At 37.2% G+C, this 25,221-nt stretch overlaps 1 protein-coding gene and 1 long non-coding RNA gene across 4 annotated transcripts in view; one reads left to right on the forward strand and one right to left on the reverse strand.

Moving 5' to 3' along the window:
* The window catches only part of mre11a (MRE11 homolog A, double strand break repair nuclease), a 191,668-nt gene that overhangs the window by 150,262 nt on the left and 16,185 nt on the right, over nucleotides 1–25,221 (forward strand). For all 3 annotated transcript variants that reach the window (XM_058799759.1, XM_058799760.1, XM_058799761.1), the window contains 3 exons: nucleotides 118–298; nucleotides 17,522–17,605; nucleotides 18,060–18,121. In XM_058799759.1, coding sequence (XP_058655742.1) covers nucleotides 118–298; nucleotides 17,522–17,605; nucleotides 18,060–18,121 — 327 coding nt within the window. The remainder of the gene's footprint in view (nucleotides 1–117; nucleotides 299–17,521; nucleotides 17,606–18,059; nucleotides 18,122–25,221) is intronic.
* LOC131554398 (uncharacterized) lies at nucleotides 6,580–11,466 on the reverse strand. Its single transcript, XR_009274383.1, has 5 exons — nucleotides 11,040–11,466; nucleotides 10,304–10,428; nucleotides 8,745–8,829; nucleotides 6,982–7,098; nucleotides 6,580–6,854 (listed from the first exon to the last, which is right to left on the reverse strand). It is a non-coding gene; the product is annotated as an uncharacterized LOC131554398 (long non-coding RNA).

Consider the following 25,221-nt stretch of genomic DNA (forward strand, 5'->3'; position numbering starts at 1 on the left):
TCTCTTTTTTCTTTTCATTTTTTTGCTCGCTATACAGTGTACACTAACTACTTTTCACATTCATAATTCACTGACATTCCTATGTAAATTAACCTAGCAACATTCATTCTGTTTCAGGCTATAATTCGTGCAAAAGCTCATAGGGACCGCAGTGATTCTGTTAGAGATGATGACCTCAACTTATCAGATGAGCCAGCTGACATTGCTGTGGAGTCAGATGAAGAGTCCACTTCTGCTCCTACAATCCGTGGCAGGGGGCGTGGCTCCAGAGGTACAAGCAGAAGAGGAAGAGGAAGAGGTATTTACATAAACATTCACAAACATGTATTAAAGGGGTGGTTTACTGCTTTTTTTCTTTGCTTGATTGTGTTTATGGGGTGCAATATAACATGTCTTCGTGTTTCGTTTGTTAAAAAACGCCTTATTTTTCATATATTTCACCTTTATTGTAAGCCGTTTTCTCCTCTGTCATTTGAACGACCGGTTGACTTCCTGATTCTCTGAAACCACTCCCTCAGAAACAGGCGATGGGCTCAGATTGGTTAGTTGGGCCGGTGTGTTGTGATTGGCTAAACTGCGTACTGCACATTGTCCGGAAACTTCACGCCCATTACCTTCACGAGCGACAGTTGCATGTGCTGCAGTCAAATGTAAATAATGGTGTCAATATTGCCGTATCAGTTTGAGCCAGAATCAGACCCAGAAAGCGGTAATGAAGAGAGTCAAGCAGAACTTCCGCAAGCACGGCTCTTACAAAACATTTCTGAATGGAAGTTTGCTGTTGTGATTACATATCATTTTTTGAAGTTTGTACACGTTTGTCTTATACACACAAAATAGCATCGAACTAACTGGCTACTATAACCAGACAGCATTGGCTTGTGTTTACGTTCTTGATCAAATCGAAAAATTACGTCATAAAGTATACATGGAAAATACATTTACAAAATTAGTACATAATTACAAATTCGGGTCCAAAATGTTTGTACGTGTTTGTCATAGACACACGAGATAGCATTTAACTAACTGGCTACTAAAGCCAGTGTTGGCATTTGTTTACGTCCTTGATAAAACTAAAACATTACGTCTGAATTTATACATGCAAATACATTTAAAATTATGAAATCTTACTTACAGGTTGTGGCCCAACAACTGCTGCCTCTGGTTTTAAAGTTGGAACTGCTCCATGTTTTAGTAATAGTTTCTGTGTGAATCCGGCATTGAACTCGTGTAGATTCTGGAAGCTGTTTTCCGTAAAATGCGCAGCACAGAGACCTAAATTAGGATTGTAATTGTCAGGAACATAATCAAACATAAATTTTAACCATTGTTGATGAACTACAGCGTCCGTAGGAAGCCCGAACACAGAAGACCTGACAGCTGGGTGAAAATAACACCGTTTCGACGACATGGCTACAACTCTCCACTATAACTCTTCCTCTTCGACAAAGCCGCAGAACATGGCCTTGCCCCCTCTTTGGCATGTTCCGGAGGGAGGGATTGATGCAAATGTATGGGTTTTTTACGTATGCAACCTGGGAAGTATCTCGTTGTAGTCCCATATGAGTCGTTTTTGTAGGCATTAAACTTCCTGATTTTTAAAAGATGATATCTCCGCTTACGTTGAACTTTCAGCGCAGCAACTTTGCAGATACTGTTCATGCACCAACAGTACACGCTATTTAAAATGAAAAAAGTGAAATCGCAGTAAACCACCCCTTTAAGTTTCTTTGATAGCTACTAACAGGTGGTGGAATCATACAACATGAGTTGTGAAGAAATCCTTTTGAGACGAGGTGGACGTATAAATTAACAAAATTATGTGGACTAATCTTTTTAATTAAAAGGTTTTGGTATTCCAATTATTTTCAAACCTTAATTTTGTACCTAAGGCTGGGTGAAAAACTGGTACAAATCCCGAGTATTATTTCCATTACAGTTGCGCCGGTGTCTTTGAACCACTTATTGGTTCGGGTGGAATATTATTTACGTTGTCATTTGCAGTGGTCGGAGATTCAATAGGCATGGGTGGACTGTAGGTCCAATAGCCAAGACTCTTTAGACTCTGTTCAATATCTCTGATAGGCAGCTGCTTTCAAACATTCCAGTGCTTATTTGTGTTTACAACGTAGTCTGAAGATAGTAAAAAAGATGATACAATTTACAACACGTTCTATTCATGTTGTTTGCACACATTTAAGTGTGAGGAAGTGCAGATGTACGTACCATGTGGGTAAGAGATTAATTTATCATACAGTGTTGACAGCTTCAGTGATTATAATGGGATTTTTTTGAGAGTACTGAAACTCGCACTAGACTGAATTCAGTAATAATGATCTGTGACAATTGAAATGGGTCATTCCATGTCAATTCAACCAGAGGTCCCCGGCTCAAATTTTTGATTTTGCTAATATTTTTTTCTGAAGAAAGACAGACATGTATAGTGATGAAATCCAAAATATTAAATGTCATGGATGGATATTTATTGAGTAATCCACTATTTTGTAGAGGGGGTCAAAATGGCAAAATAATCTTTTACACAGAGATTTGTAGGCCTGTTAGTAAAATCTGTTCACTTTAGCAATCGTCATTGCATTATGTGCCAATGGTGACCATTAAAAAATGGGGAAACAGCACTTTTCCTGTTTTTTCTCCAAACTTTGCATGCCTGTAACTCAAGTATAAAATATATCTTGATACCCTTTTAGATATTGGGTCTTAACAAGCTTTCCTTTTGGCATCTTCATTTTTAAGGCCCTATATAGTTTGGTTCCAGACATATTGGAATTTTAATATGGCTTCAGCAGTAAATTGTTAAAATGTTCATATTTTCAGTGATCAAAAACCAAAGTGGGTCAATTTTCAAAAATATGATACTTATTTTCTTTTAGAGAGGAATGTCTGAAGAACAAATAAAGTTGAAACTAGAGATGTATCTCATTTAGTTCTGTCACAACAACTGCATTGAACATACCTGTCTGAGTGCATATTCTTTTTCCAAAGTTTGCATGCCTATAACTCAAGGAATATTAAAGATATTGGAATATGATTTTAAATTCGAGTTCTTAATAAACTTTTCATTTGGAATCTTCATTTTCAAGGCCCTACATTGTTCAATCCCAGAGATATGGGGACTTCAATGAGGCTCCATTTTCAGATTGTTGAATATTACATTCCGGCGCTTGAAAACCAAATGTTGGTCACTTTGTATACAGCTGACACTTAGTGTATTTAAAGCAGAATGTCTGAAGAATAAGTCATTTTTAAACTAGGAAAGCATCTTGCTTCCCTCTATCAAAACAATTGTATAGGACATAACTGAGTGTCATGAATATTCTTTTTCCAAAATTTGTGTGCCTGTAACTCAAGATTATTAAAGTTATCTTAATATGATTTTAGTTTCTTGATCTAAGAAAGGATTAAATTTCTGAATAAAAGGCAGTAGTGGTCGGTAGCTCTGGTGTAGTTTGAACGGGAGCGGGCGGTCCAACAATATCCCGTTCCCGACGTCCTTTCAGAACAGCATATCTGCGCTTTATTCTTATTGACCACCGGCACAGCCTGCACTCAGACTGTTATGCACGCGCTGCACGCATGAACCAGTGCTTTCTGCATCATGCGTTTTATTTGCGAGGTCTGTGCGCAGCATGTGCATAACGATCCTCAGAGCAGGCTGTACCGGTGATGAATATATGGCCCTCAGACAGAACAGGCAGGTTGTCGATAATAAGGCTTGTCAGAATAAGGATGGAGCAAAGTGTGGATGCTCTGCCCTTGAAGAATTTAACTCGGTTTTGTTTATGTTTTGCTTAGCCTATAATTTTAAAGGCTATTTATTTATTTATTTTTCTCTGCGACACTTTTCCTAGGCTACTGTGTTAACAGCAAGATGTTAAACGAATTTAGAATGAAGAATGAATATATCGCGGGAGCGGGACTAAGAAACAGTCCCGCGCAGACCTCTAGCTCCATGTCCAAATTGTTGTATCCTACCCATTTTCACACCAAATGTGGTTTTGTCTTTATCTAGTCATCACTGCTGGCAATTCAAATAATAACAGTAACCCAAGGTTTAGGAATGTACAGTGTGACACATCATATTATGAATGATCAGGATTAATTGTTAATAGGTAAAGTATGAACAGTGTGAAATGTAAAATAAGATTTCCCAGGATCCCATTTGCCTGGGCTTTAGAATTACCCAGTGTTAATTATCTGAAATGTGAGAGACCTTAAATGTTTGAGGTATTATCAGTGATTATGCCAAATATGCCCTTTAGCACTATGACTATGCTCACATTATATTACAATAAAAAAGAAAAAGAAATTCTAATAATTAATCCAGGTTAGGCAAATCTTGGTTTATTGATGTGAATGCAATGTGTGGTAAAAGCAACCACTTTTCCCTATGAGGTGTGGGATTTGATTCAAACATGTTACAATAGTGGCCTATGACCATCATGGCCTCCTAATCATCCCCATACACTGATTGGCTTCATCACTCTGTCTCCTCTCTACCAATAAGCTGGTGTGTGGTGGGCGTTCTGGCGCAATATGGCTGCCGTCGCATCATCCAGCCCTATAAATTTAATGAATTAATATTGTGTGTTTGAACTCTTGGTAGCTTCAGAAGCTGTTAAAAAGAACAAAATTCCTTCTTCCAAATGTCCCTGAAACTGATTCAAATATAGAATCTTATGAATATACTACTGAGAGAAAGATAATGTCCCTCAACTTGACAATTTCAGTGCATTTTTAGCACTCCAGCAGGTATGCTCTGTGCATATTGTTTTGATAGAGGGAAGCAAGATGCATTCCTAGTTTAAACATCACTTATTCTTCAGACATTCTGCTTTAAATACACTAAGTATCAGCTGTATACAAAGTGACCAACATTTGGTTTTCAAGCGCTGAAATGTAACATTTAACAATCTGAAAATGGAGCCTTGTTGAGGTCCCCATATCTTTGGGATTGAACAATGTAGGGCCTTGAAAATGAATATTCCAAAAGAAAAGTTTATTAAGAACTAGAATCTAAAATCATATTGCAATATCTTTAATATTCCTTGAGTTATAGGCATGCAAATATTAGAAAAATAATATTCATGGCACTCAGACAGGTATGTTCAATGCACTAAATGAGATACATCTCTAGTTTCAACATTATTTGTTCTTCAGACATTCCTCTTTAAAAGAAAAGTAGTATCATATTTTTGCAAATTCACCCACATTTGGTTTTTGGCCACTGCAAATATGTACATTTCAACAATTTACTCTTGGAGCCATATTGAAATTCCAACATCTCTAGAACCGAACCATATAGGGCCTTAAAAATGAAGATGCCAAAAGGAAAGTTTGTTAAGACCCCATATCTAAAAGGGCAATAAGATATCCTTAATACTTTTTTAGTTACAGGCATGCAAACTTTGGAGAAAAAACTTGAAAAGTGCTGTTTCCTCGTTTTTGAATGGTCACCATTGGCGCATAATGCAACAAAGATTGCTAAAGTCAACATATTTTACTAACAGACCTACCAATCTTTGATCTCTTCCTCTATGCATAAACAATTTAATCACTGTTTGAATAACCTTGGAAATGAAAGAGTTACGATTAATAACAAGGTGTTTATTAAATTGTGATCGTGTTAAATACAAATTTGGCCACATAAAAAATATTTTATGACATGACACCCATGTCTTGCCTAAAAAGATAGGTTTATGGAGTGCAGCTAATAGATTACACTAACATTAGCCTACTTTTAGCCTTAACCTGAAGTTGGTTTGCCCTCCATGGTGTGTATGATGTGGTTTATGCACATTCAAAATAGTCGGTATGGGAAGATTGTTAACATGATGCAGGAAAAACTTTTGTGTTGTTTACACAACGGATGCATGTTCTCATCTTTTTTCTGTTAATTACCATGTTGCACGTGTCTTTTTTTCTTCAGTGCATCAACTCAGAATGCCTAATGTTGATTTGATTGATTGTTACATAAAAAAAGGAATAATTGTTGCCTACCGGATGTAGATTTAATGTTGGTGTGGTTCACGTCACAGTCTTTATGTCAAACGGGTCGGGTCGGGTCAGGTACGGAATTAAATTAGTGCTGCTGTTGGAGAAGGGGTCGGGTGTTCTTTTAAGTATTGCAGGTGCAGGCAGGACACATGCAGGACTCTGCACTATAGGGTGATTCATTCATACACAGTAAAAAACGCAGTGTCAGTTTAACACTTAAAGTGTCAATTTTCACACTACTAAAGATCATATATGGTCCCAATCTGTCTAGTGTTAAAAGTACACCATTCATAGTGTTGAATTTTTTGTGTTAATATAGCACCTTACAGTGTAGAAAAATTACACTTAGAGTGTGAATTGTTACACTTGCAATTGTTGTTCAAATTTTACACTCTGGGGTATTTAACACCCCTAGTGTTGTTTTAAGTGTTATTAATAAAGTATTCTTTTCAGTGCAAAAATAAAAATGCTATTGTATAGTGTTAATGTACAAGATTAGACAAAATCAAGAGTCTGAAGAGACAGATTTATTAGAGAGACATTTATTTAACAAATGGGCAAAGTGGCAACTTTAAAGCATATACCAGATGTGTAGAGGTTAATTAGTCAGTCACATTCATTAAGTGTTGCACGGAAACATAAAATAGTTAATAAAACACAAAATCATCAAATTTACCTAGACATTAACAAATATGACAGGTAGATTTGAACAAGACTGCAGCAAGATACTTGTCGACAGTTGTGTAGCATCCATGAACTCTGTTCCTCGTGTCCCATCAGCGAGCAGGTATGGCTGTGTGGTCTCTTCTATGCAATCAAGGTGTTCTTCTGGTTAGTGCCTGCAGATCAAAGACAAAAATAACAATTAAGGTCAGCTCTCCAATTTATTTTATTTTTATTAGTCTTTCATATACAACACATCTGGCAATATTTTGAGGCAGACAATAGGTAGTGACAGAAATGTACCTTTTTGAAGATGTTTTTCAGATTGATAGGAGGACATTTATCCAGGTCCCTTGCAGCCTTGTGGTGATGGTGGAACCAAATGAAGGAGACAAATTGATGCAATATCTCTGTCCCGTTCTAAATAACAGATATGACCACTTCAGCAAAAAATGCACGAATACAGAATATACAGGTGCTGGTCATATAATTAGAATATCATCAAAAAGTTGATTTATTTCACTAATTCCATTCAGAAAGTGAAACTTGTATATTATATTCATTCATTACACACAGACTGATATATTTCAAATGTTTATTTCTTTTAATTTTGATGATTAGAGCTTACAGCTCATGAAAGTCAAAAATCAGTATCTCAAAATATTAGAATATTTACATTTGAGTTTGAATAAATGACCATCCCTACAGTATAAATTCTGGGTATCTCTTGTTCTTTGAAACCACAATAATGGGGAAGACTGCTGACTTGGCAATGATCCAGAAGACGAACATTGACACCCTCCACAAAGAGGGTAAGTCACAGAAGGTCATTACTGAAAGGTGTGGCTGTTTACAGAGTGCTGTATCAAAGCATATTAAATGCAAAGTTGACTGGAAGGAAGAATTTGGGTAGGAAAAGGTGCACAAGCAACAGGGATGACCGCAAGCTTGAGAATACAGTCAAGCAAAGCCGATTCAAACACTTGGGAGAGCTTCACAAGGAGAGAACTGAAGCCGGAGTCAGTGCAACAAGAGTCACCACGCTCAGACGTCTTCAGGAAAAGGGCTACCAAGCCACTTCTGAACCAGATACGTCAGTAGTGTCTTACCTGGGCTGTGGAGAAAAAGAACTGGACTGTTGCTCAGTGGTCCAAAGTCCTCTTTTCAGATGAAAGTAAATTTTACATTTCATTTGGAAATCAAGGTCCCAGAGTCTGAAGGAAGAGTGGAGAGGCACAGAATCCATGTTGCTTGAAGTCCAGTGTGAAGTTTCCACAGTCAGTGATGATTTGGGCTGCCATGTCATCTGCTGGTGTTGGTCCACTGTGTTTTCTGATGTCCACAGTCAATGCAGCCATCTACCAGGAAATTTTAGAGCACTTCATGCTTCCTTCTGTTGACAAGCTTTATGGAGATGCTGATTTCATTTTCCAGCAGGACTTGGCACCTGCCCACACTGCCAAAGGTACCAAAAGCTGGTTCAATGACCATAGTGTTACTGTGCTTGATTGGCCAGCAAACTCGCCTGACCTGAACCCCAGAGAGAATCTATGGGGTATTGTCAAGAGGAAGATGAGAGATACCAGACCCAACAATGCAGATGAGCTGAAGGCCACTATCAGAGCAACCTGGGCTCTCATAACACCTGAACAGTGCCACAGACTGATCGACTCCATGCCACGCCACATTGCTGCAGCAATTCAGGCAAAAGGAGCCCCAACTAAGTATTGAATGCTGTACATGCTCATACTTTTCATTTTCATACTTTTCAGTTGGCCAAGATTTCTAAAAATCCTTTCTTTGTATTGGTCTTAACTAATATTCTAATATTTTGAGATACTGATTTTTGACTTTCATGAGCTGTAAGCTCTAATCATCAAAATTAAAAGAAATAAACATTTGAAATATATCAGTCTGTGTGTAATGAATGAATATAATATACAAGTTTCACTTTTTGAATGGAAGTAGTGAAATAAATCAACTTTTTGATGATATTCTAATTATATGACCAGCACCTGTAGATAATAAATGAATATAGATAATCTTATTCTGAAATATAGTCTAACCTTAAACATCGGTTTCATCCTCCTTTACAGCTGATTCCGAGGTCAATCGGGTCCTTGAAGGTCTTGAGAAAAGCCAGGAACTTGACTTCTTGGAAAAATATCTGTCTCATGAACCATTCTGCTAAACTGATTGTGTAGTCACACAGTGCCTCTGTTCACACCTGGCATTAGCATGCATCTTGGGTGAACAAGCACAAGACGCATATGGCCACATTCTTTTATTACAGGGTTAGTTCAAAAATGAAAATTCCATCGTTTACTCAAACAAGACTTTCGTTATCTTTAAAACACAACAGAAGATGGTTCTGTCCCTTGATTGACGGTCCACGCAACTACCACTTTGATAATTCATAAACTTCATAAAGAGATCTAATCCATACGTATCATGTGGTTTAGTCCAAATTTTCTGTTTATGATCCCTGATCAATGTTTAAATGTGAAAAAAAATAATAATTACCGTATTGTCCCGAATATAAGACGACCCTTTATTATAAGACGACCCCCCTTTTTCCAGATGTACCTTTTGGAAAAAGGCTTTTTGAAAACCAAATCTTGTTTTTTTTCTCTCTCTCTCTGTAAAACTCTTTTTTCTTAAATTATTTTCAAATTGCATATTTTTCATATTTTAATTTTTGTTTTGAAAGTATGGTAAATAATACTGGTAAAATGTACCAACAATGACATTGAAAAATATACACTTTTTGATATACCATTGAAATAACAGGTAGCCCATCTGAATTATACAACATTTAGGCTATCCATCTCATAGTAGCCTACCAAAATTTTATTATCAGTAGAAGTGAAATCTTATTGTAGTCTTCAAATCTGGGTACTGTCTTATGTTTTTAAATCACTTACAGAGGAAGTTTGTTCCCATCAGGCTAACATGACAGTCACAACTCGTGCTGCTGTAAGCTTTTCTTTTTCTTTTGTTTTCACTCGCGATCTTTACAGCACACATTATATTACATTACATATTTCATGGCACACTCGTTTTATGCGTTTTTGGCGCCACCTATTGTTGTGGTGTATTACTGACATGTCAAAGTCTAGACCCCGAATATAAGACGACAGCGTTTTTTCAGATGTATTTCCAAGAAAAAAACATTGTCTTATATTCGGGTCAATACGGTAAATGTGTTCATTGTATAAAGCGTTTGAGTCTCTTCATAAAATTGTGACTAAACCGCTCAATTCTTTGGATTACTTTTATGATCTCTTTATAAACTTCTTGAAGCATCAAAGTGGTAGTTGTGTAGACTGTCGATGGAAGGACAGAAATCTCTCAGGTTTCATTTAAAATGTCTTCATTTGTGTTTTGAAAATGAATGAAAGTCTTGCAGGTTTGGAGTGACAGAGAGTGAGAAATGACGACAAGTTTTCATTTTTGGGCTTTATGTGTTTTGACATCTTAAATTAATAATTAGTAAATTCCAGGTGTGAACATAAGCAGATAAAAATTTATGTGGCTGCCCAGTTAAATTAAAATTTTTCATATTCGTTTGTGTGTTTAAAATTTTTACTGTACACAGAATAACATATAAATGACATAGACTCACAATTCTGGCTTCATCTTCATCATTCTGCTCCCTCCATCACTCTCGCTCAGTGTCATCAGACTCCCAGTCTGCAATCTTATGAGAGGAGCTTCCTTCACTTGACACTGCAGAAGTCTGGGCCAATTCTATTGAAAAAGAATTATAAAAATAAAAAACACTTATTTCAGTAATTTAATTTACATTAGGACTGTAAATATGGTCAAATAATTGTGATTACCCCTAATTTTGAGTATACTGAGAGCTGTCTATAATACAGGTGTCAAATTAAACTTATTTTTATTGACATCCTTAATTCTAGGGTCAATTAAACTACTGTTAATAGACACAAAACCTTGTGCAATATTCACATGGAGGCATTCCTGAAACAATTTAAGCATTTATTTAATCTGATTATTAAACACATTTATATAATTTTAATGAGTGACATGAGTAATAAGGCATATTAAAATGAACATGGTGAACTACATTAGAATAAATTAACACGTTTAACGTACTTTGTGAAATTAGAGTGCGTTTAAAAACTTTGTTCACAGTTTTGTATTAGATAATGTCAATTAAATGACTGGTACATGTCCCGCGTTACACAGCTCCGTCTGCAGAAAGACTTGACGCGACGCGACACTTCAGCACGGTGTTGTGCATCACAAAAACGAAATTGTTAGCGCATAAATGTTTAACAGTCCCACTATTACCGTTTCAAAGCACTCAATGCTTTCAAATACAAATATAAATTTACCATTTGATGAATTCTCTCCTCTGAAGCAGCCACATTTGGGCGGTTTTCTACTCAGACTCGTAGTAAAACCAGGCCTCGGGGCAAATAGAGACCAGAGGATCTGTCAACGAGCCAAAATAAAAGAAGCTAAAAGTATATATATAACATAAATTGTAAACACATTCCAAAAATTATTTTACACGTAAAATCACCTTATTTCAGGAAATCGAACCCGCATTAGAAACTTTCACGCAGGCTAACGTTGTATCACACCTCACAAACTTAACACTGTAAACCTGACAAAAACACTCGCAGTTTGTAATTTCTAAATGTGTTCACCACCAATCATGTTTTGAGTAAAATTATCAACAAAAAGTATTTATCACGTGTAATTTTATAAAGAGAAAAGCAATCCAACTTACCGTCTCTGTCGCCTGAAGATAAAATGGCGTCGTCGCTCTGCGAGGCAGCAGTGCTTGAGAGGCGGAGTCAGATAAATTCAGCGTTTTTTTTTTTTACACTTTCAGTGTAAAAGTGAAATTACATAAATATTACACCGTGTGACAACACTGAACATGAGTACTGTTTAGCACTGTAGATTGTTAATTCAACTCTTTGGGAATTAATAACTTTTAACACTGCAAATATTACACTGCTGATTTTACTGTGTAAATTTATTCATTCATTCAACTTTATTCATGTCCCCCAAGGGGCAAATTAGTTTTGCAGCAAGACATACACAAAACATAAAAAGCACAAAAACAATGCAATACAATTTACAACCTTACCCACCCCACAAAAATAAATAAATAAAAGTAAATAAATAAATAACCAATTATCCACTAACCATCACCATTACCTACATTTAGCATGAATACTGCAGTAGGAAAAAATTAGCATCTATATCGATTACTCTTCACTAAAGGAAATCTAAGCCTCAAACCAGAAGGTAAAAACTCAAACTCAGAGTACAGGGGATGATCGCTGGCCGATAAAATAGAGTTGGCTTTCCGCACCACCTGTCTATTGTACAGGTCAGTAAGACTACACTGCTCAGTGCCTAAAATTTTACTTCTGACCTTTACTATTCTGGACAAAGCATTTTTAGACCAACATATTATAGAAAATGTTAAAATAGACTCAACTTCAATTTCAACTTATCAATAAAACTGCCAAGATACTTATAAGATTCCACAACTTCAATTCCCTGTCCCTTAATAACAGTGTTCTGAATAACAGAGGATTTATGTCTAAAATCAATGAGCATTTATTTTGTCTTTGCAACATTTAGTTGCAAGAACGCTCTATCACACCAGTGAACAAAATCATTGACTACAGGACCGTGACCATTTTCATCAGAATGAAGAATACTAACTATAACAGAATCATCTGCGTATTTTAAGATAAACATGTTATCATGTTGACTGTGACAATCATCAGAATAAAGAATGGGGAGAAAGGACACATCACTGAGGAGACCCCATCGATGATGACATCTTTTCAGACAAATGCCCATTCACCCTTACCCAACTCTATTAACATCAAGACCAAAAGTTAAAAGCTTGTCAACTAAAATGTGGGGTTGAATGGTATTAAACGCACATGAAAAGTCCACAAATAAAATTCTGGCATGTTTTACTTCTAAGTGTTTAAAAATCAAATTTAGCAAACTTGCAGTGGCATCTTCTACCCCTCTACCAGCCCTATATGCAAACTGTAAAGGGTCTAGAAGATTCCCTGTTTTTGTGATGAGTTATTTTTTCATTAATCTTTCAAAACACTTCATAACTAAAGAAGTCAAAGCAACTGGCCTGAAATCATTTAACTCTTGTGGATGATTATGTTTAGGAACTGGAATAACTGTAGACTGTTTCCAAATTTTAGGCACTCTCTGAAGATTGAGTGACAACTGGAAAATATAATAAAAAATAGAGCCCAGCTCCTCTTCACACCTGGATTTGGGGATCCTCTGCCATTCCTCCTTGCAGATCCTCTCCAGTTCTGTCAGGTTGGATGGTAAACGTTGGTGGACAGGCATTTTTAGGTCTCTCCAGAGATGCTCAATTGGGTTTAAGTCAGGCTGGGCCATTCAAGAACAGTCACGGAGTTGTTGTGAAGCCACTCCTTCGTTATTTTAGCTGTGTGCTTAGGGTCATTGTCTTGTTGGAAGGTAAACCTTCGGCCCAGTCTGAGGTCCTGAGCACTCTGGAGAAGGTTTTCGTCCAGGATATCCCTGTACTTGGCCGCATTCATCTTTCCCTCGATTGCAACCAGTCGTCCTGTCCCTGCAGCTGAAAAACACCCCCACAGCATGATGCTGCCACCACCATGCTTCACTGTTGGGACTGTATTGGACAGGTGATGAGCAGTGCCTGGTTTTCTCCACACATACCGCTTAGAATTAAGGCCAAAAAGTTCTATCTTGGTCTCATCAGACCAGAGAATCTTATTCAGGTGTTTTTTAGCAAACTCCATGCGGGCTTTCATGTGTCTTGCACTGAGGAGAGGCTTCCATCGGGCCACTCTGCCATAAAGCCCCGACTGGTGGAGGGCTGCAGTGATGGTTGACTTTCTACAACTTTCTCCCATCTCCCGACTGCATCTCTGGAGCTCAGCCACAGTGATCTTTGGGTTCTTCTTTACCTCTCTCACCAAGGCTCTTCTCCCCCGATAGCTCAGTTTGACCGGACGGCCAGCTCTAGGAAGGGTTCTGGTCGTCCCAAACGTCTTCCATTTAAGGATTATGGAGGCCACTGTGCTCTTAGGAACCTTAAGTGCAGCAGAAATTTTTTTGTAACCTTGGCCAGATCTGTGTCTTGCCACAATTCTGTCTCTGAGCTCTTCAGGCAGTTCCTTTGACCTCATGATTCTCATTTGCTCTGAAAATGCACTGTGAGCTGTAAGGTCTTATATAGACAGGTGTGTGGCTTTCCTAATCAAGTCCAATCAGTATAATCAAACACAGCTGGACTCAAATGAAGGTGTAGAACCATCTCAAGGATGATCAGAAGAAATGGACAGCACCTGAGTTAAATATATGAGTGTCACAGCAAAGGGTCTGAATACTTAGGACCATGTGATATTTCAGTTTTTCTTTTTTAATAAATCTGCAAAAATGTCAACAATTCTGTGTTTTTCTGTCAATATGGGGTGCTGTGTGTACATTAATGAGGAAAAAAAAATGAACTTAAATGATTTTAGCAAATGGCTGCAAAATAACAAAGAGTGAAAAATTTAAGGGGGTCTGAATACTTTCCGTATCCACTGTATATATATATATATATATATATATATATATATATATTATATATAATAATATATATTTACATTTATTCATTTAGCAGACGCTTATATCCTAAGTGGCTTACAAATGAGGAATACAATAAGCAATTCATTATAAAGAGGCAAATAGACACAGGAAGTGCTTGCAATACAAAGTTTCAGGCATTGTTCAGAGTAAATACTAGCTAGACAGGGAGAGGTTTAAGGAAAGAAAGCAAAGGTTTTTTATTTTTTATTTTAGTTTTTCTTATAGGACAGAGGAGATGAGTTTTCAGGTGTCGCATGAAAATTGTCAGGGATTCAGCATTCCGGATAAGGGTGGAAAGTTCATTCCACCAGCCAGGAACGGTGAATGAAAACGTTCTGGAAAGTGATTTTGTGCCTCTCTGTGATGGCACCACAAGGCCTCGCTCACTCCCAGATCTCAGACTTCTGAAGGGGATGTAGATTCTCATAAGTGAGTGGAAGTAGGAGGGTGCTGAGCCTGTGGCTGTTCTATATGCAAGCATCAGTGTCTTGAACTTTGATGTGAGCTACAACCAGGAGCCAGTGCAGGGAGATAAAGAGAGGTGTGACATATGGGCCCTTTTGAGTTAATTGAAGACCGGTCGTGCCGCAGCATTCTGAATCATTTGTAAAGGTTTGATTGTGCATGATGGAAGTCCAGCCAGAAGAGCATTGCTGTAGTCCAGTCTAGAAATGACAAGGAAGTTGTGCAGCATGCTGTGTAAGGAAGGGCCTGATCTTTCTGATGTTGTGCAATGCAAACCTGCAAGATCGAACAGTTTTTGCAATGTGGTCTTTGAAAGTCAGCTGGTCATCGAAGATTACGCCAAGATTTCTGACCAAACTTGATGGGGTAATTGTTGATGAACCTAACTGGATTGTAAAATCATGCTGTAGAGTTGGAGTGGCAGGGAAGACAAGAGGCAAGATGATGCTACTCCACCAACCACAAACAGCATATAGAATACCAAAAATAAAAATCATTATTAAAACATCAAGTAAAATTCTACAACATGACAATACAAACAACAATAAAATCAAAAATGTACTTTAACTGTCAGCGCTCCCGCTTAATAGAGAGCGACTGGGTTTCGTGATCCTGTTTCGCGTGCCTCAATCCATGCAGCGCTTTACAGAAAGTCAGCATGTGAGATTTCAGAGTGACAGTATGACATTTATTACACAATGTTTTTACTCAAAACTCACTCTGCTGTGACCTAATGCAGATATTGTATATAATAAACTGACGTATAAATGTATTATGAGACAGAACGCAGAAGTTTACCGTCACCTTAATGTGGGAATTATGATCACGCAATATTGACTGATGGATCGGCAGAGAATCATCTTTCTACGATTTAAGAAACTATAGTTCTATTCTGTTTAAAGAAATATGAGGTAAATGTGTGAATACAAAATGTGCACACTTTTGGAGTAAAAGTTTATGGTAACACTTTATTTTGATGGTCCCTTTTGAACATTCTGTTGACACTAAGTAATGTTGCAACTACATGTCAACAAACTCTCATAAGAGTATTAGTAGACTGTCTGCTTCATATCTACTAACTCCTTATTGTGTTGGTCTCCCAACAGCTATTCTACTGACTATAAGTAACTTTGCAAGAACGTGTCAATTTAATCTAACCCTAACCCTACCAGTCAACTAATACACTACTAACACTCTAATGAGAGTTAGTAGAAATGTAGGTGCAACATTACTTATAGTCAATAGAATGTGTTAAAGGGACCATCAAAATAAAGTTAAACCAAGTTTATAGGCCTATGTTGTATAGTGAAGCACGGATAAAAAATAAATGGAAGCAAACACGATTGAATATGTACAGTCAGTGTCACATTATTCTGATCAAAATATCATTAACTCCCGATTGATTTTGCATTCCTGGCAGAAATAAGACCTATTAGTGTCACTGTAGCCGATTATTGTAGTGGTCAGATATCAAAGCAATCTAATCTAGTCTAATCTATTGTAAAAATTGTAGATCAAATGTATTTTAAAAATGTTTCTATAACAGCTGCCAAATATAATTATATATTTACATCACTGTGGTTTGTGATATATTTTCAATATATCTCTATTTTTCAATATACCTCTGGTTTGTTTACAAATCACACCCTTTGTGTGTGTATGTTTGTATGTATGTGTATGTATATATATATATATATATATATATATATATATATATATATATATATATATATATATATATATATATATATATATATATATATATATATATATATATATATATACTGTATATATATATATATATATACTGTATATACACACACACACACGCACGTGTATTGTTATGTGGATATTGTGTAGTGTATGTGGATAAAAACTAGAGTAGAGCGCCATCTGCTGTAAAAACTAAGCTCAGAATTCAGAGGAATCATGATGCATTTGGAAAGTCTCAGAATTGATCCATCGATTTATCATCCCAACCCTAATAGAAGATAAAGGATTGTAAACTTTCCCTCCAAAAGTGCAATTCCTCATTTTCTCTCTCATCTCCTGAGGGTGTCATATCTTCAGACTTGAAAAATCACTAAGAACATGGAATAATAGATAGTTGTCGTCTTAGAGATTTCTTCTTGCAGAGATACTTTTTTTTAAAGAGAGATTTTTCTTGAAGAGATAAGTTAGTATTAAGTTACTGAAGGTGATGATGAGTTAAAAGTCTTCAAAGGACCCCCAAGTTTGTGCCAGGCTGCAGCCTTATCTTTCCATTTATCAGTGTCCTTCTTCACCAAGCCAGTTCTCTCTCGTCAGCAAACATCAAATGAAGCCTCAAGGAATTGCATCAGGACTTGCTTTCAAACTTTAAATTTAGTCTCATTACTTGATAATTGACAGTGACATCAGTACATACAAAATTTGTCCCAAATTTTTGTTAATGTAATTTAATGGAAAACTGTGTGAGTAGCATGGCACAATTTTTGAACAGTTTCCAAAATCTTAGTTGGGCAGCACAATATATTACTGAGTGGTATGGTGCGGGTATAATGTGTTCAGTATTTAAAGATGTGGCACTTGTCTAGTTTTAATTTTGGAGTCTCTTCGTTAGAGGGCATAATTTAGGAACCATAACCCATGAAATGTTACTTGTTATGGTTTATTTTCACCCACATTTGGCAAGTTGGTGGGTGTCAAGTTCAAATCCTGTCTGCATTGTCTATTTTATTGTGTCCAGGTGCCGCCTCAAAATCAGGGCGGGGTGGACATGGACAAAAAGGATCTCTCTCAAGTGCGCTGACAAGCAAGTCAATAATGGATGGTGAGATACAATCACACCACACCACTGTGTCATATTATGACCTAATCTTCTGTTGTGGTTCTCATAAATGTTACATTCTTGAATGAGGATTACTTTTCTCCTGTTCATGGTCCTGATGAAAATGATGGAGGGCAATCAAACCTTTCCATGGAGAGATTATAATGGCTTTCATATGAACTCAAACTAGACTTGCAATTATATTTTCCATTCCTGTGTTAGTTTAGTTTTGATGGTGTGAAAATTAATGTCTGTACTGTGTCCCAAATTAAACTCTTTTGTGTGTGTGTGTGTGTGTGCGTGCGTGGACTATTGGTGATGTAAGTGATTAATCAGTAGTCATCTTTCATAGTGATCATGTCAGTGATTAGCATTTTGAATAGAAAGAGAGTGAGTGGTGAGATTCTTTGTTTAGAATGTTATTTTTTTCTTACAAAACAATTCATTTTATTCACAGCATTCCAGGGTTCAACCCAGAGGACCTCTCGTGGAAACACACCAAAGACATATGCTGAAGAGGTACACACGCACATACCCCTAAATATATCTCTGCAAGTCTTAGGCCGGCCATACATGGTATGATTTTTGCTGTCATATGAGCTCGTACGCATTTTTGTAGCAACTTTTATTTATTTTTTTTCTGGTGGGAGAATGTGTCAATCGTTGATGCTTGTATGGTCACGGCTGGCATTGTGTGAGAGAAATTACGATACAAGCTGAGTAATTTATGAGCATCTCTTGATATATACAGTCATGGCCAAAAATATCAGCACCCTTGGTAAATATGATCAAAGAAGGCTGTGAAAATTAATCTGCATTGTTAATCCTTTTGATCTTTTATTTAAAAAATTCACAAAAATCTAACCTTTCATTCGATAATAAGAATTTAAAATGGGGGGGAAATATCATTATGAAATAAATGTTTTTCTCAAGTACACGTTGGACACAATTATTGGCACCCCTAGAAATTCTTATGAGTAAAATATCTCTGAAGTATATTCCCATTCATATTCACAATTTTGAGCACTCCAGGGTGATTATGAACATGAAATTATCCAGCCATGGCTTCCTGTTTCACAAAAATATAAATAGGAGGGAAAACAAAGCCCAAATTCCCTTAATCATCCATCACAATGAGAAAAATCAAAGAATATATTTCTGATGTGCAGCAAAAGATAATTGAGCTTCACAAATTAGTGAAGTGGCTTTAGGAAAAGACTTAGAGCGGTGAAAATTCCCATTTCCACCATCAGGGCAATAGTTTAGAATTTCCAATCAACATAAAATTTTACGAAACTGCCTGGAAGAGGACGTGTGTCTGGATCGTCCTAATGCACAGTGAGAAGGAGAGTTTGAGTGGCTAAAGACTCTCCAAGGACCACAGCTGGAGAATTGCAGAAAATAGTTGAGTCTCGGGGTCAGAAAACCTTTAAAAAAAAAAATTGTCAAACAGCACCTACATCACCACATGTTGTTTGGGAGGGTTTCAAGAAAAATTCTCCTAGCTCATCCAAAAACAAACTCCAGCATATTCAGTTATCAGACACGACTGGAACTTCAAATGGGACTGGCTTCTATGGTCAGATGAAACAAAAAAATGAGCTTTTTAGCAGCAAACACTCAAGATGGGTTTGGTGAACACAGGGATAAAAAGTACCCCATGTGTACAATGAAATATATTGCTGTATTTTTGATGTTGTGGACCTATATTTCTGCTGGTGGTCCTGGACATCTTGTTTAGACACATGGCATCATGGATTCTATCAAATACCAACAGATAAAAAAATGAATAAGTGACTGACTCTGTTAGAAATCTTATAATGGGCCATGTTTGGATCTTCCGACCGTACAATAATCCAAACACAAACCTCAAAAACAACACAAAAATGGGTCACTGAGCACAAAACCAAGCTTCTGCTATGGTCATTCCAGTCCTCTGACCTGAACCCCATAGAAAATGAGTGGGGTGAACTGAAGAAAAGAAGCACCAACATGGAGCTTGGAATCTAAAGGGTCTGGAATGATTCTGGATGAAGGAATGGTCTCTGATCTCTTGTCAGGTGTTCTCTAACCTCATTATTTCCCCACATTTTAAATTCTTCTTATCCAATGAAAGGTTAGATTTTGTGATTTTTTTATTTATTTTTATTAATAAATATATATTATATATATATTTTATTATATATATATATATATATATATATATATATATATATATATATATTGTATGTATGTATATATTTACATTGACATTTAGTCATTTAGCAGACGCATTTAAGCGACTTACAAATGAGGACAATAGAAGCAATCAAAACCAACAATATGCTAGTGCTATGACAAGTCTCGGTTAGCCTAACGCAGTACACATAGCAGGGTTTTTTGTTTTTTTTTAAGAAAACGAATAGATAGAATATAAAAAAAGAAACCTAGTTTTTTTGTTTGTTTGTTTTTTTAAGAAACAAGTAGATAGAATCGAATAAAGAAAGCTAGTGTTCGTTTTTCATGAAAATCTAGCAGTTAGAGAATAAATATGCAATTGATAGAGGGTCAAGTGACAATAAAGATTGTGTCAAAGCAACTTTCCAATATCAAAATAGGAAAATAGTGTGTCAATAATGTAAAATGACAAGATTCAACACAACAGGCATTTCATTATTTAATCAAATGATGTCATCGTCCAGCTCAGTTGAGTTTAAATAGTATCTGTGCAATAAATTCGACGATATCGCTGGAAATTAAGTGTCCCCAACTAAGCAAGACAGAGGCGACAGCGGCAAGGAACCAAAACATAATGAACATAATGAAAGTACGATGCAAGTAAGATGGCGGACCCAGACGTGCACGCATGTAGCCTGGCAGGTGCTGCATGTTGTTTGTGCTGTTGGTTTAAACCATCAAAGCCCAAATTTTCATTACATCATTGGATTATAGTTCCATATATTGTGGCGCTGTTGTTGCTGTCTGTGCAACATCGCTTTAACAAAGAAAACATCTGTGTTGGCAGTAGCCAACACCTGCTGTACTCCAAACTTAACATCAATGGATGCGCAAAGATGTCTTTCACATCGCGTGAAATGCCATCTAACCCACGCCATGGGCTTATTCAACTCACCGTATTATTACTTCTTGATGGTGATGTAGAACGCAATCCCAGACTGCAACCAACAGCGAAAACACAAACTGGCATCTTTCAATGCGCCCTGTTTGCAACTCTCCTCAACAATCTGCTCGCAGCCAATGTTTGGCCCGGACTACCACTGCCCTACATTCCCCAGGCGTTGCCAGGGCAGCCCCTGTTCGCTACTCGATCAATGGCCTGTTTTTACTCACCCCCTGTGCTGCCGTGGTTGTCTGTGCCGATCGCTCGGTTGGGGGCTTTTGTTGGCGGCTGTTCGGTGAGGTTCGCTGGGGTGGTTCCGTCGGTGGCTGCCGGCCCGGGGCTGCGGGCTGTGGAGGAGTTTTCTCGGCTGGGGCCTGTGTCTGGCTTGACGGGTTCCAGCGGCAGCGTTGAGGAGGTCATCTCGTTGCAAGAACGGAATATTAACATTTCCATTGGTGAGTCCCGAAATATACTGGATCGTCATGGTGTAGATCTACCATTGACTATGTCTTCAATTAGATCTAGGAATCCCGTGATGAAAAAACGGCTCGAACTGTGTGGGACCCTCGATGCAAAGCTAAAGGGTTGTTTGGTGGACATTTAAATATTCGGAGTATGGCAACCAAACGCGAACAACTGGAACAATTGATTTTCTTGGACTGACAGAGACTTGGTTAACTCGTTCCTCCCTGGAGGCCCTTATTGTCATGCCAGGATATGATGTTTTTAGGCAAGACAGAGACCATGGGAGGGGAGGTGGAGTTTTATTATATGTGAAAAGTACTATCAAATGTAAACAAATTGAATGGCATAGGAAACTGATATTGAATGTGTTGGTCTCAACATTTCACTTTCAGCTGAAATGGCATTTAGTTTAATCTGTCTATATCGAAAACCCTCAGCAAAGCTTGAGTTCTATGATCAATTAAAAAACCTCCTTCATAGTTTGGATTTTAACAAAGAGGTTATATTGATGGGGGATTTTAATATTAATTGGAGTGATAAGAGTGGACGAAAAAAGCTTACAAATATTACAGACTTTTTTAATCTTGCACAGTTAATTGAACAACCTACAAGAATAACTAATCGGTCTGAAACTAAAATAGATTTATTATTTACAAATAGACCGGAAAGAATTACTAAGACCTATAATCTAGTGACAGGGCTGTCTGATCTTTTTTCCAGGAAGCTAAAAAAACATAGTTTTCATTCCTCAGCCACACCAATATATAAATATGAATCAGTTCCAACTAGTCAACAGGAAAATCTTGGGGTAGCACTAAGAGAGATTGAATGGAACAGGGTCCTCTCTAAAGGTGATCTGGAGAGTGACTGTGACCAATTTACCTCAATAATTAAGAAAGTTATGGGGCCCTACCTCAGAAAGCGGAGCCAAAAGAAAAGCAGGGCTATATTGCCCTGGCTAAATGAAGAGTGTAGGAAACTTATGTAGGAAAGAGATAAATTATTGAAACAATCTTTAAAAACAGGTCTTACAACAGACCGACAAAAATTCACCTCATTAAGAAATAAAGTAATAAAAAGGCTAAGACAAGCCAAAGCCAATTTTTTCATTAATACTATTGAAGAGGCAAGAGGAAATGGGAAGAAATGGCAAACCATCAATAAGCTGACTGGCAGAAAACAGAATTATAATAATAAATATTTAGAGTTGAAAATTAACACCGAATTAGTTACAAATCCAATCATCATATCTAAAGAACTAAACACCTTCTTTATAAACTCTGTTTATGAAATAACTCAATTTTTTAATCCACCTAGCTATTCTGTTTGTTCCATTGATTATGCACAGCCGATTTTCCACCTACAAGAAATAACTGAAATAGATGTAGCAAATACCTTCAGTGGCTTAAAAAATTCTAAGGCCATGGATATCTATGGCCTTGATACTAATTTTTTAAAAAGGCACAAAGAGATCCTTCTACAGCCCATTACATATTTGATTAATCAGTCCTTAAGACAATCCATTGTGCCATTGAAGTGTCGCGCCCCGCAGTTCGAAGAATGAAACAAAGACTTGGAGTTTTGATTCTAGAAAAATTAGATTTTATTCGGCCGAAATAAAACCGAAGCTCTCTCTCTCTTCAGAAAGGCTTCTCGACTGTCCTTTGTCTCTGGTTTATATACAAGCCATTTAAGGCGGATTCTAAGGTTAAGTCATATGCATACATTTCACTTGTGTATGTAATTCTATCTGTCCCAGAGGAGAAGAGACCCTCTAGAATTTGTTATGGGGGAGAAAGCCCCCTCCTCATTTCTTCCAGATGTGCTTTGCCACGTACACACTTTGACACAAAGGCCTTGCTTTGCCACATACACATTTTGACACCAAGGCCTTCAGAATATATTGGAAGATTCAACAGATACCTTATAAGCAAAATTCACCTTGATTATGTCTGAGTAGTTCTGATTAATATCCATAAAAATCTTCTACATTCCTCCCTTTGAGACTTCATTAAGTCTCACAATTTGTTTACATCTACCCAGAGTGCTGCTTCATAATTCAGTCCTTTCAGCTAACACTATCTAGTGACTAAGTAAGTCACGCAGGTTTACCATCAACGACTAAATGATGCGGCAGCACTCTGGAAGAAAATCAGAACCAAACATCTCTCTCCACTTTTAATTAGAAGAGAGTAAAAGATTCTGTCTCCTTTCCCCCTTTATAGTAAAATACAATGTTAAAAGCATGAGCGTGCGATTGGTTCAGCGCTTGCCTGTGGTTGTCACAGTTATGTGTATCAAAAACATAAAAACACATTCAAAACATAATACATCGAATATTCCAAGAAACAATAGTTCAGATCTCCTTCTGGCGCAGTATTACTTGGTATAAAAGTATAGCATTGATCCCCAAACACAACACAGACTCCTCCCTTTTCAGCTAACAAATAGTCTAAAGTTATTCTGTTTTGCCATGTCATTCGACTTGTTGCATCCAATTGTTCTCCTAAAAGTGATAAGGCGTCATCAGTGTAATTAATAAATCTCTGCTGGTTGTAATATATATAATTGATCCATTCTGTATTTTTATTTTGCTCAATCTAAATGAATATTGATTCAAATCCTGATTTAACTTCGTCTCTTGCTTTAAATTCATAAGGTATACCTCTCGGTTGACCAATAGCATCTATATAAACTGCAGGGTCTTTTTCATAAGCCCTTCTCGATCTAGATTTCTCTTCTTTTGTTTCTCCTTCTTCTAAAGAGATGTGACTCATTTTATGTGTCAACATAACCCTAGTGCATAATCCTGACCATTTTCTGGTAATGTTGTCAAAAGGCCATATTCTAATCCACACATCCACCATATGTCTACTAATGGAATATCAATGTCATCAAATATAGGTGTTGGGCCTTCTTTTACCACTAAATAGTCAACTGTGCATCGCGGTATTTGCCATATTTTGCTACACTTTCCTTTAAACCTTCCTATGTCAACATTTCCCTTTTTCTCACAACATTCAAATTCCTGATCTGCCATTAATTGTATTCTTCCTTGCGGCTTTTGGATTTTTGTTTCTTGTATAATAGGCCATTTACGGGTACGTTCACATTGTAATTCAGTAGCTTCTCTGTAGATCGTTGTGGATTGGAGAAACTGGCCCCAATATGGGCAAAGATGCCATTTTTTGGGTACAGTTTCTAAAGACATTTATCGCTTTGCCTCGTTCTACTAAACATTTACTTCCCATTTTTAATACATCTAACCCCATTGCATTAGTCAGTCCTGGACATGTCTTAAACAATTCATCATGAAATATTTTGCAACTAGAACTGTGTATAGGTATAGGTACAATTTACAAAATCGGTCTCGCTTCCAGACAAACTACGCAGTTTTCCCAGTCTTCTTTTTCTGCTGTGTAATTTACCCATTTATACCAACTATTATCTTCTGCCTTTTCCCATAATATATCTGAATTGCCTTTGATAGTGATGTTATAATTGTCATCTACAATGCGTCTATTTTGTCTAGATATTCTTTCCTCCTCAACTTTTGCTTGTTCATTTTGGATTACGTAAAAGTCACTGTTAGATTTATTTGAGGGCTGAAAAGTTCATTCTTGGGATGTCTGGTTGCTGTTGGTTCTCGTTTGCATTTGCAATTGAAAGGAAGTCTGGTTGCCGTTGTCTTCAGCTCGAGCTTGTAGAATTACAATATGCATTAGGCATGTGATGATCATCAGATATCTTTCCACTTTTCTGCTTCCTCTCACAAAAGAATGTGAGCTCCTTGCTTATCTCTTTTTGATATGTCATCAGTTTGTACTTCATCTTGTGTCACTCGTCTCTCCTCGTCACTTTCTCCTGAGTTGTCTGCTTGTCTGTTTCCTTCTCTTTCCACTTCCTCTTTTCCATTTGTTGGCTCCCAAGTATTCTGATCGTCTCGTTAGCTGTCCCATCACTCATTCCATCTTCACCAGGGTGACTCTGCGAATCGTTGCAATGGTCTTTCCCTCGTTGGCAAGGGAGGGTCGTTACTAGCACGCCCTTCATC

This window comes from Onychostoma macrolepis, chromosome 15 (genome assembly GCF_012432095.1).
Source record: "Onychostoma macrolepis isolate SWU-2019 chromosome 15, ASM1243209v1, whole genome shotgun sequence".
Lineage (NCBI taxonomy): Eukaryota > Metazoa > Chordata > Actinopteri > Cypriniformes > Cyprinidae > Onychostoma > Onychostoma macrolepis.